This window comes from Entelurus aequoreus, linkage group LG06, assembly GCF_033978785.1.
Source record: "Entelurus aequoreus isolate RoL-2023_Sb linkage group LG06, RoL_Eaeq_v1.1, whole genome shotgun sequence".
Taxonomy (NCBI): Eukaryota; Metazoa; Chordata; class Actinopteri; order Syngnathiformes; family Syngnathidae; genus Entelurus; species Entelurus aequoreus.
In genome coordinates this window covers 27,474,330-27,486,729 of record NC_084736.1, presented here as the reverse complement: position 1 = coordinate 27,486,729, position 12,400 = coordinate 27,474,330, and the positions used below count along the sequence as shown (strand labels likewise).

Below are 12,400 nucleotides of genomic sequence, written 5' to 3'. Positions count from 1 at the left end.
GTTTGTTACTGAATTATTTCTAATAAGCCTCTGCCTTTGAAACTTTGTGTAAGTAATATGCAACTATAATTACTTGATACCAGTTTACACTGACAAATAAGCGCATTATTGTTCAAATATTATTACATACGCCTAGCTTGTTTGCTATTGTGTGCTTAGCTGTTGTGTAGCAAGAGCTCCTAATAGCCAAGCGTGTTTACCTTTTGTAAATTAGAATAAATTGTGTGCTTATTGGAGGACATTTAGAAGTTAACTGGCTGTCCAGTTTTGCACAAGTAAACACAGGACTGCTTGTATCGCGCATGAGATCGCACACAAGTAAACACTCCGCAGGACTGCTTGTATCGCACATGAGATCACACACAATTAAACACTCCGCAGGACTGCTTGTATCGCACATGAGATCGCACACAAGTAAACACTCTGCAGGATTACTTGTATCGCACATTATATCACACAAGTAAACACACTGCAGGACTGCTTGTATCGCATATGAGCTAACACACAAGTAAACACTGCAGGACGGCTTGTATTGCACATAATACCGCACACAAGTCAACACACTGCAGCACTGCTCGTATCGCACATAATACCAAACACAAGTAAACACGCTGCAGTACTGCTTGTATCCCACATTATATCCCACACAAGTAAACACCCAGCAAGACTGCTTGCATCGCACATGAGATCACACACAAGTAAACACTCTGCAGGACTGCTTGTATCGCACATGAGATCGCACACAAGTAAACACTCTGCAGGACTGCTTGTATCGCACATAATATCACACACAACTAAACATGCTGCAGGACTGGTTGTATCGCACATGAGCTAACACAGAAATAAACACTCTGCAAGACTGCTTGTATTGCACATGAGATCACACAGAAGTAAACACTCTGCATGACTGCTCGTATCGCACATAATACCACACACAAGTAAACATGTTGCAGGACTGCTGATATCGCACATGAGCTAACACACAAGTAAACACTCTGCAGGACTGCTTGTATAGCACATAATACCACACACAAGTAAACACGCTGCAGGACTGCTTATATCACACGAGCTAACACACAAGTAAACACTCTGCATGACTGCTCGTATCGCACATAATACCACACACAAGTAAACACGTTGCAGGACTGCTGATATCGCACATGAGCTAACACTCAAGTAAACGCTCTGCAGGAATGCTTGTATCGCACATGAGCTAACACACAAGTAAACACTCTGCAGTACTGCTCGTATTGCACATAATACCACACACAAGTAAACACACTGCATGACTGCTTATATCGCACATGAGCTAACACACAAGTAAATGCTCTGCAGGTTTGCTTGTATCGCACATGATATCACACACAAGTAAACACGCTGCATTACTGTGTGTACCGCATCTTTTAGATTTGTGCAGATATTATCCAATACTTGGTTCTTGTTGTTTGGCTGTGGATATCAAACATGCGATATCAACATCGGATGGGTACAAACATCTCTGGTGGTGTTTGCTACAGAGGGCAGAAGGTCCGGGTTAGATTCCCGGCAGAGAGGACTCATGCAGACCTGCAGGAAGTGACTGCCTGTTGATGGCGGCTGCGCACAAATTGCATGGCAGAGATTGCCCCACATTATGAGCTTAGCCTCTACGCCCGCCTAAAAAGGCAGTAATCGCTACTTTGCGGCGGGAGTGAATGTAATGTCTTCCTCTGGGCTTCTAACAAGCAGGAGCACTGAGTCACTCCATGTGGGTCTCATGAATCACCTGTCAGCGAAGCAGTGCATGCTGGTGTCATTACAGTGTTATTACAGTGTTGTTACAGTGTTGTTACAGTGTTATTACAGTGTTATTACAGTATTCTCGACGTAAGGTCGTTATGCCGTTGTGTGCAAACATGAAAGCTGTTAGGCGAGGTGAAATACAGACACTTCCTGGAGGAGCGCTGGAAATGGATGGCGCGCCAACTCGAGCGAAGGCTTCCTTTACTCCGACTCTGAGCGGATTTGAGCGCGAGAGGTCTGTTGCCGTGGCAACCGCACTGCAATCGGCGCCGGCAGCTCCATCATGTCATGTATATTGTTTGCTTTGTCTGCTCCATGTTCACCTGCACTTATCTCGCACGCTCGCCATCCTTCAGGGGAACGCCGTGACTGGCCGAGGCGCTCGTTGTTTTGCCCGCTAATTTGCGAGCCCCAAAGGTGAGCGGTCCGACGCCGCGGTGAAATGATGGCCGCCCTTTACGCGGGTGTTTATTAGATTCTGCCCCATCTCGTGGAGGACATTTTGGGCATGCCAAATGAGAGGCGGTGGAGGGCAGTCACATGACCCACCGGTGCCAAACACTGTTTTGACTTTTTGTGCCTTCTTTTTTTAAAAGGCAGCAGAGGCAAATATTGAGTAAAGAAAATATGATTTTGCAAGCACATGCATTCTATTTTTGACAAGAAATTAAACTTCAGTGAAAAATGAAATTAATTGAGCAAATATAAATGTATTATGTGCTTAATGTGTGACCATTACCCCGGAAGCAGTACTTTACAGCAGGGGTGTCCAAACTGTTTCCACTGAGGGCCCCACACTGAAAAATCCAAGGATTTGTCGATCCATCCATTTTCTCCTGCTTATTCCCTTTCGGGGTCGCGAGGGGCGCTGAAGCCTATCTCAGCTACAATCGGGCGGAAGGCGGGATACACCCTGGACAAGTCGCCACGTCATCGCAGGGCCAACACAGATAGACAGACAACAGTCACACTCACATATTAAATTGTTTTTCATTTTCATTTTCAGAGCCAATACTGTAAATTCCAATTTTTCATTTATCACTCCAAACAACTATTGTAAGTTTTACAATATAACTAAAACAATGTGTACTTACTAAACCGTCCCATGGGTGATGTCTGTAAGAGTGTTAACATAAATATTTGCACATGCTATCGTAATGTAATGAGCATTAGCTAAAATGCTAACACGTTTTCAAGTGTCTGTGTTATTATTAGTAAGTTTTACAATATAACTAAAACAATTCTTACTTACTGATCCGTCTCATTTGTGATGTCTGTAGGAATGTTGTCATGCATATTTGCAAGTGCTATCGAAATGTATAAGCTGCTACTTTTTTTCCTAAACTTTGAACCCAACAGCTGACTTATGGATTTTTTTGGCTGACGGCCATAATTGAAATCATTTTATAAAAAAAAGACTCTTAGGGTGTTTTATTGTGTGTGCTGTGGCGTCATCCTTTGGACGAATTCGCTCACTGCAGGTGCTGCAGTGTCCTTGGAAGGGGCATTCAGTCTTCTCACCGTTCATAGCGTTTCTACTCGTATGGATTTTTCATTTATCACTCCAAGCAACTATTGTAAGTTTTACAATACAACTAAAACAGTTCGTACTTACTGATCCGTCTCATGTGTGATGACTGTAGGAGTGTTTTCATGCATATTTGTACATGCTATCGTAATGTATAAGCCGTTACTTTTTTTCCTACACTTTGAACCCTGCAGCTAACTTATGGATTTTTTGGGGGCTGATGGCCATGTTAGAAATAATTGTAAATAAAAACTAACAAAAACTCTTAAGGTTTGTTATTGTTTGTGCTGTGGCGCCATCATTTGGACACATTCGCTCACTGCAGGTGCTGCAGTGTCCTTGGAAGGGGTGTTCAGTCTTCTTGCCGTTCATAGCGTTTTTACTCGTATGGATTCGTCATTTATCACTCCAAGCAAAGTTTTACAATATAACAAACAATTCTTAGAAATTATTTTGTAAAAATAAAAAAATAAAAACGAGCAAAAACTCTTAGGGTGTGTTATTGTTAGGACAAATTTACTCACTGCAGGTGCTGCAGTGTCCTTGGAAGGGGCGTTCAGTCTTCTCGCCGTTCATAGCGTTTCTACTCGTATGGATTTTTCATTTATCACTCCAAGCAACTATTATAAGTTTTACAATACAACTAAAACAATTCTTAGTTACCGATCCATCTCATGTGTGATGTCTGTAGGAGTGTTTTCATGCATATTTGTACACGCTATCGTAATGTAATTAGCATTAGCTAAAATGCTAACACGTTTACAAGTTTCTGTGTTAGTCTTAATAACTTACAATGGGATTGTTTTTGTATTGTTTCAGTTTCACAAATTCCTCAGCAAATTCACCAAAACGTCCCTGTGGAGTTATTGAGTCTGTTTAGCTGATTGGAGAGCTAGCTTGAGCAGTTAGTGGGTCCATGACGAGGACTTCTGTTTTGTTCGATCAGCCGTTTTACTGCCCTGTTACAGACACCGTTTAGATACAATTAAGGTATGTAAATAAACATTTAAAAAATATGTCTATGTAAATAACTATTTTCACAACGTATATATTTGCGGCTTACAGTCCAGTCCGGCTAATATATGAAAATATTTTTCTTGTAGGTGCGGTTTATAAACCGCCGCCCTCTATAGTTTATAATAAAACATCTATAAAGGAAAAAAATAGCCCAATAGCCCAATAGCTTTCAGCTATTGGGGTGCATAATAAACAATGGATAGATATTTATCAAAAATAATCTTAAAAAATTGCTCCACTGAGGCAAGATTACCTTTTTTAGTCGATGACATACATTCAAACACTCCTTTTCTCCTACTCCTGTCAGAGGCTTTCCTTCAGCTTATTGTAAACAAACATGGCCTCAACAATTTAGACCACTTTGTTTCAGAAGTAGAGATTATGCGTGCTATTTGCAAGGAAGAAAAAAACATCGCACTTCAATACATCAAACTTTATCAGGCACCAGAGACGGCAGCATTGCACCAGTGGTGTTTTGAAAGCCTACAAAATGGTGTGCACAAACTACATGTAAAAATAATCGGTTTTCAGTATCATGCTTGACCAGCAAGAACTTATTGGTATCGGCTTTAAAATAAAAAATTGTGAATCTCTAATTTTTAGTGTCAACATTTCAACTATTTCCTATTTGCTCTTTTATTCCATTTCGTATGTGCTTTTATTTTGTAGTAACATTGTCAGAATGTTCGGCAGGCCGTTAAAAATGTGCTGCAGGCCACTTTGAGGGTCAGGTTCTGCAGTAGAGAGGTGTTTCTGTAACAAGTATTCAAATTGGAGATCAAACAGCCAATCAAAGTCCAGTTCTCGTATTTGTGTCAAAACCTGAGCGAGCGCAGAGAAAAAAAGTGAACGCACTGAGTGGAGAGGTTGAGAAATAGAGGAAGAGAGGCTTCATGTTAACATGGATTATAGCAAACATTCAAACACATTAGGAACAAAATACATTTGTAATCGCTCAAATGGTTTGATTTTTCACTTGAGTTTGACTTTTTGACAAAATGGCATGTATACACTTGCAAAATGTATTTTTCTGTGCTGAAAATCTGTTTTAACGACTTCAAAATGAAGGCAGAAATATAACTCCATATAACACTTTCTAGGCACCAACTGGTAGACTCTTGGTTTTAGCCTTATACTCAAAATCTAAAGATGAATAAATAGTTCTCCCTCAGAGTTTTCTTGCGCACGCACGCACACACACGCATTTAACATTTGAATTTAACATTTACCTTTAACAAAAGATTCAGATTCAACATTAATATTTAGATTTAACATTAAGATTTAGATTTAACATTATGATTTAGATTTAACATTTAACAGAGTCAGATTTAACATTTACATTTACATTTAACATTTAATCTCAAGACATTCAATCAATCACAACTGGATTGTTTGGTTTGTCTTAGAAGACTCCCATCCAAGGAGGCTTCATCATTTACATTTAAAAGAATCAGATTTAACATTTAGATTTACCGTTTGCATTTAACAATTTACATTTAAATGGAATATTTAACATCAGATTCCGATTTAACTTTTAGATTCCACATTTAACATTTAGATTTAAAGGCCTACTGAAATGATTTTTTTTTTATTTAAACGGGGATAGCAGATCTATTCTATGTGTCATACTTGATCATTTCGCGATATTGCCATATTTTTGCTGAAAGGATTTAGTATAGAACAACGACGATAAAGATCGCAACTTTTGGTATCTGATAAAAAAAAAGGCTTGCCCCTACCGGAAGTAGCGTGACGTAGTCAGTTGAACATATACGCAAAGTTCCCTATTGTTTACAATGATGGCCGCATGAAGTGAGAGAGATTCGGACCGAGAAAGCGACAATTTCCCCATTAATTTGAGCGAGGATGAAAGATTTGTGGATGAGTAAAGTGCAAGTGAAGGACTAGTGGGGAGTTGAAGCTATTCAGATAGGGAAGATGCTGTGAGAGCCGGGGGTGACCTGATATTCAGCTGGGAATGACTACAACAGTAAATAAACACAAGACATATATATACTCTATTAGCCACAACACAACCAGGCCTATATTTAACATGCCACAAATTAATCCTGCATAAAAACACCTGCGTGTTTGTTATGCTAGCTCCTAGCTCCTCTGCTAGCTCCTAGCTCCATAGAACACGCCAATACAATTCAAACACCTGATCAACACACACAATCACTCAGCCCAAAAGACCGTTCACCTAACCCAAGGTTCATAAAGCTTATATATTTTTAAAAAGATACGTACGTGACGCGCACGTACGGTACGGTACGTGTTATGCTAGCTCCTAGCTCCTATGCTAGCTCCTAGATCCATAGAACACGCCAATAAAATTCAAACACCTGATCAACACACACAATCACTCAGCCCAAAAGACCGTTCACCTAACCCAAGGTTCATAAAGCTTATATATTTTTAAAAAGTTACGTACGTGACGCGCACGTACGGTACGGTACGTGTTATGCTAGCTCCTAGCTCCTATTCTAGTTCCTAGCTCCATAGAACACGCCAATACAATTCAAACACCTGATCAACACACACAATCACTCAGCCCAAAAGACCGTTCACCTAACCCAAGGTTCATAAAGCTTATATATTTTTAAAAAGTTACGTACGTGACGCGCACGTACGGTACGGTACGTGTTATGCTAGCTCCTAGCTCCTATGCTAGCTCCTAGCTCCATAGAACACGCCAATACAATTCAAACACCTGATCAACACACACAATCACTCAGCCCAAAAGACCGTTCACCTAACCCAAGGTTCATAAAGCTTATATATTTTTAAAAAGTTACGTACGTGACGCGCACGTACGGTACGGTACGTGTTATGCTAGCTCCTAGCTCCTATGCTAGCTCCTAGCTCCATAGAACACGCCAATACAATTCAAACACCTGATCAACACACACAATCACTCAGCCCAAAAGACCGTTCACCTAACCCAAGGTTCATAAAGCTTATATATTTTTAAAAAGTTACGTACGTGACGCGCACGTACGGTACGGTACGTGTTTTGCTAGCTCCTAGCTCCTATGCTAGCTCCTAGCTCCATAGAACACGCCAATACAATTCAAACACCTGATCAACACACACAATCACTCAGCCCAAAAGACCGTTCACCTAACCCAAGGTTCATAAAGCTTATATATTTTTAAAAAGTTACGTACATACGCAAAAAAAAGTTGCGCACATACGGTCAAGCGATCAAATGTTTAGAAGCCAAAGCTGCATACTCACAGTAGCACGTCTGCGTCTTTGTCATCCAAATCAAAGTAATCCTGGTAAGAGTCTGTGTTGTCCCAGTTCTCTACAGGCGTCTGTGTATCGAAGTCAAAAGTCCTCCTGGTTAGAGTCTCTGTTATCCGAGTTCTTCCATCTTGACTGCATCTTTCGGGAATGTAAACAAAGAAGCGCCGGCTGTGGACTGTTGTTGCTGACTACGTTCGAAAAATACGTCCATTTCGCACCGACAACTTTCTTCTTTGCTTGCTCAGCTTCCTTCTCCATAATGCAATGAACATGATTGCAACAGATTCACGAACACAGATGTCCAGAATACTGTGGAATTATGAAATGAAAACAGAGCTTTTTCGTATTGGCTTCAATGTGGAAGGCATACCCGTGTTCCCCGGTCTACGTCACGCGCATACGTCATCCTCAGAGGCGTTTCGAACCGGAAGTTTAGCGGCAAATTTAAAATGTCACTTTATAAGTTAACCCGGCCGTATTGGCATGTGTTATAATGTTAAGATTTCATCATTGATATATAAACTATCAGACTGCGTTGTCGGTAGTAGTGGGTTTCAGTAGGCCTTTAACATTTACCATTTTTAACATTACATTAACATTTGTCATTTATTTTTACCAATTAGATTTAAAAAATAGATTTAAGTTGTAACCTTGAGATTTAACATTTAACAATTACATTAATATATACATTGATATTTAACAGTTGGCATTTGACATTACACAAATATTTATCATTTAGATTTGACATTTAGATTTAAAATTTCACCTTGAGATTTAACATTCAACATGTACTTTTTAACATGACATTAAAACTTAACATTTTTAGTTTACAATTTACTTTTAACATTTACATTTAAACATGTGCATTTAGATTATGATTTAACAGTCAGATTAAACATTTACATTTAACATGTGTATTTAAAATTTTGATTTAACATTTCAATTTGACATTTACATTTAACAGTCAGATTTAACATTTACATTTAACATGTGGATTTAGATTATGATGTAACATTTACATTTAACTGTGATGAGTAGGGATGATACTCGAAACCGGTTTTCCCGGTGTCACGACTTGGTTCTTGGGTTTTGTTTCTCCGGAAGGCAACGGAAAATTGGCGCGGGCAAGACGTGTATTAAGAAACATGATTTAATATTAACACTCAAAAAAAGAATAAACAAAAGGCGCGCACAATGGCGGAAGTACAAAACTTGGCTATGAAAATAAAACTTGCACAAAAGGCAGAAACTATGAACAATGAAACAAAAACTCTAACTGTGGCATTAATAAACAAAAACTTACTTGGCAAAGAACTGTGAACATGACATGAATCAGAGTGATGAAAAAGTGTGAGGTCGCCAGGACGAACAACAGAAACAGACAGATTTAAATAGTGACATGATCAGTAAAAACAGGTGCGTGACTCAAAACGTGAAGCAGGTGCGTGACAGGACAGGTGAAAAACTAATGAGTTGCTATGGAAACGAACAAACAAGGAAGTGCAACCAGAAACTAAAAAGAGTCCAAAAAACAAATACATGGCCAAAACAAAAACATGAACAGACATGACACCCGGTTGTGCGATAAGAAAAGAACCCAGTCCTCGGACTCGAATCCCTTTTTGAGAACCGGTACCCGTTATTGAGATTACTATAGTAAAGAAAAAAAGTTGGTTCTTTATTCTAATCCCGTCCCGACCAGAAATGCTACGTGGGACACCACAAGAAATGACGTCACGTAGCTCAGTCATTAGGCGCAGATAGCGAAAGCAGGAAAACAATGGACCGGAAAAAGCGCTCCAAAGTGTAATAAAGTTCAAAACAAAAGGTATAATCCAATGAATAACTTTACTGAGAGATTTGAGCAGGGTACAAACACATGACGAACACTTTTACGACCAACCGGAAACATAGCAACCAGGCTAGCAACGCACCTCCTTTACGGCAGCTGTCGCAACGTTCTTAAAGCAACCGCAGCACATACATATATATACAACATATATCTCCCTTTTTTAACTTTTGTTTTTCTTTCCTTGTAAACAAAACAAAATCACACTGTATATGCGTACTCTGTCTAATTATAAATAATACAGACGAGGCGTGTTGGCTGAGTTCATGACGTTTACTTTCACAGCGTGCTCATAACCTCATTCTTAGCTGCCGGCTGGCGACATGCAACAACACTTTTCGGGGCTACCGCGCATGCTCGTCACTCCCGTTACATGCTGGGTAGTGTAGTTGTTATTTTCCCTATCTCATAACATCACATCTTTCCCCCTATAAATGATAATAAATGATAAATTGGTTATACTTGTATAGCGCTTTTCTACCTTCAACGTACTCAAAGCGCTTTGACAGTATTTCCACATTCACCCATTCACACACACATTCACACACTGATGGCGGGAGCTGCCATGCAAGGCGCTAACCAGCAGCCATCAGGAGCAAGGGTGAAGTGTCTTGCCCAAGGACACAACGGACGTGACTAGGATGGTAGAAGGTGGGGATTGAACCCCAGTAACCAGCAACCTTCCGATTGCTGGCACGGCCACTCTACCAACTTCGCCACGCCGTCCCTATAAAGAAATAATGTTAACTCAATAAAGTGTATTTCTTTTTTTAGCTTTAACTTTTCATTTTTTAGCATTGTAACCACATTTGCAAACAACTTTTCTCTTCTTACAATTTTCTTTCAATAAAGAAATAAAGTGCAAAAATGTCAAAGCATCATAACAAACAGTTATGTCCAATAGCAGCAGAAGTGCACTTTTTAGAGAGCTGTATTATTTTCAGTTTTGTGCCCAAGGGACTGATTTTATTTAACACTATAGTATTATCTATACACCTATAGTGATCACAGAGACAGGTTGTTTTTGTGTTACTGTATATATTTGTTTTTCTGAAAAATCCCACTTAATATAATTTGGGTAACAACAGTCAATATTTATTTATTTTATTTTATTTTTTTAGGTGGGTAACAGTCAATATTTATTTATTTATTAGATTTTATTTTTTTCTTATATAACAAAAGTGAGCTTTTGTTAAACCAAATATTGTGTGTTTTTTTCCATATACAACAACCTATCTGGACTCGATAAGAGAATCGATAAGGAATCGGTTCGATAAGAGGATTCGATAATAGGCTTGGAACTTGATAATTTCTTATCAAACATCATCCCTAGTGATGAGGTGGCGACTTGTCCAGGGTGTACCCCGCCTTTCGCCCGAATGCAGCTGAGATAGCCTCCAGCACCCCCCGCGACCCCAAAAGGGACAAGCGGTAGAAAATGGATGGATAGATGGGCATTTACATTTAACCGAGTCAGATTTAACATTTACATTTAACATGCGTATTTAGATGATGATTTAACATTTACATTTAACATGTATATTTAGAGTATGATTTAACATTTGACATGTGTATTTAGATTATGATTTAACATTTACATTTAACAGAGTCAAACTTAATATTTATATTTAACCTTCAGATTTATATTTATCATTTAGATTTAACATTTTCATTTTGAAATGTAAATGAGCCAAATGTGAGAAAAGTGAGTTAAATATTCATGCCTGAAAAATGTGATTTCATATTTTAAAGTAATATTATATTGCACCCCATGGGCAAAAGGGTTATGTTCAAGTAAGTTTTGCTTCTTCCAACTCCTTTTCGGACACCTTGCATTGTACACTAGGTGTGCTCTTGTCTACCTGTCCAGAACGGAGGCCAGCTCGTCCAGCTTGTGGCTTTCAGTGGCGTTACTGGGTCTGGACAGAGCGTCCATCCTCTTCATGATGACTTCCAGCATGTCGCTGATCTTCTTCAGCACACTGCGAGATTCATGGCCGCCAAATACTGCAAAGCAAAAAGGGACATTAGGGATACTACGCACAATAATACAGAGCAAAGTCTAGCATTGTGTTTCATTAGTGCAGCACAAGCACGCCAAGAGTATTTCTTCCTGTCCTTCATGACTAAACCACCGGCTCACGGGGAGGCGATGCTCGCGCAAAGAAAAGCCGAGTCAGCTATTTATTCTGGCAGTATTGGTTTTTGCCTTCTTGCTGGACTCCGATAATGAATGACCCCGCTGGTCCTCTGGTTAACACCTTGTCAATGAAGGACGGTATGTTGGGGTCCTCATCCTGCAGTCTTGGATCACACTCAGATCCTACGCTAATTAGGCTAACAGGCTCAGAAACAGCTTCTTTCCCAGAGCTGTCACCATCTTGAACTCTAACTTATAATAATAATTCACCCCTATACAATATCCTACCCTAATACCCTACTGTGCAATATTCCCTTCGAGTGCAATACGTCCGACACTGATTGTTATTTATTACTCCGGTACTCTTGTCTTCTTCTGTATATTGTACAGTATTTTGTATTTCTATAGTGTTTTGTATATTGTACAGGATTGCTTATTATTTGTATTGGATAGTAGTCTGTTTATTTCAATTGTTAGTTTTTTTCTTTATTGCCTGTTGTGTAATTTATTTTATTTTATTATTTATTTATTTTTACCCCATATTTGTTCCCACTACCGCACATTAAAGGCCTACTGAAATGAGATTTTCTTATTTAATCGGGGATAGCGTGTCCATTCTATGTGTCATACTTGATCATTTCGCGATATTGCCATATTTTTGCTGAAAGGATTTAGTAGAGAACATTGACGATAAAATTCGCAACTTTTGGTCGGTGATAAAAAAGCCTTGCCTGTACCAGAAGTAGCGTGACGTCACAGGTTGTGGAGCTTCTCACATCTGCACATTGTTTACAATCATGGCCACAAGCAGCGAGAGCGATTCGGATCGAGA

General features: G+C 39.3%; 1 protein-coding gene across 1 annotated transcript in view; it reads right to left on the bottom strand.

The window, feature by feature from the left end:
* LOC133652725 (alpha-1,6-mannosylglycoprotein 6-beta-N-acetylglucosaminyltransferase B-like) overlaps nucleotides 1–12,400 on the bottom strand; it is a 651,209-nt gene that overhangs the window by 166,975 nt on the left and 471,834 nt on the right. The window contains exon 3 of the mRNA XM_062051777.1: nucleotides 11,291–11,435. Coding sequence (XP_061907761.1) covers nucleotides 11,291–11,435 — 145 coding nt within the window. The remainder of the gene's footprint in view (nucleotides 1–11,290; nucleotides 11,436–12,400) is intronic.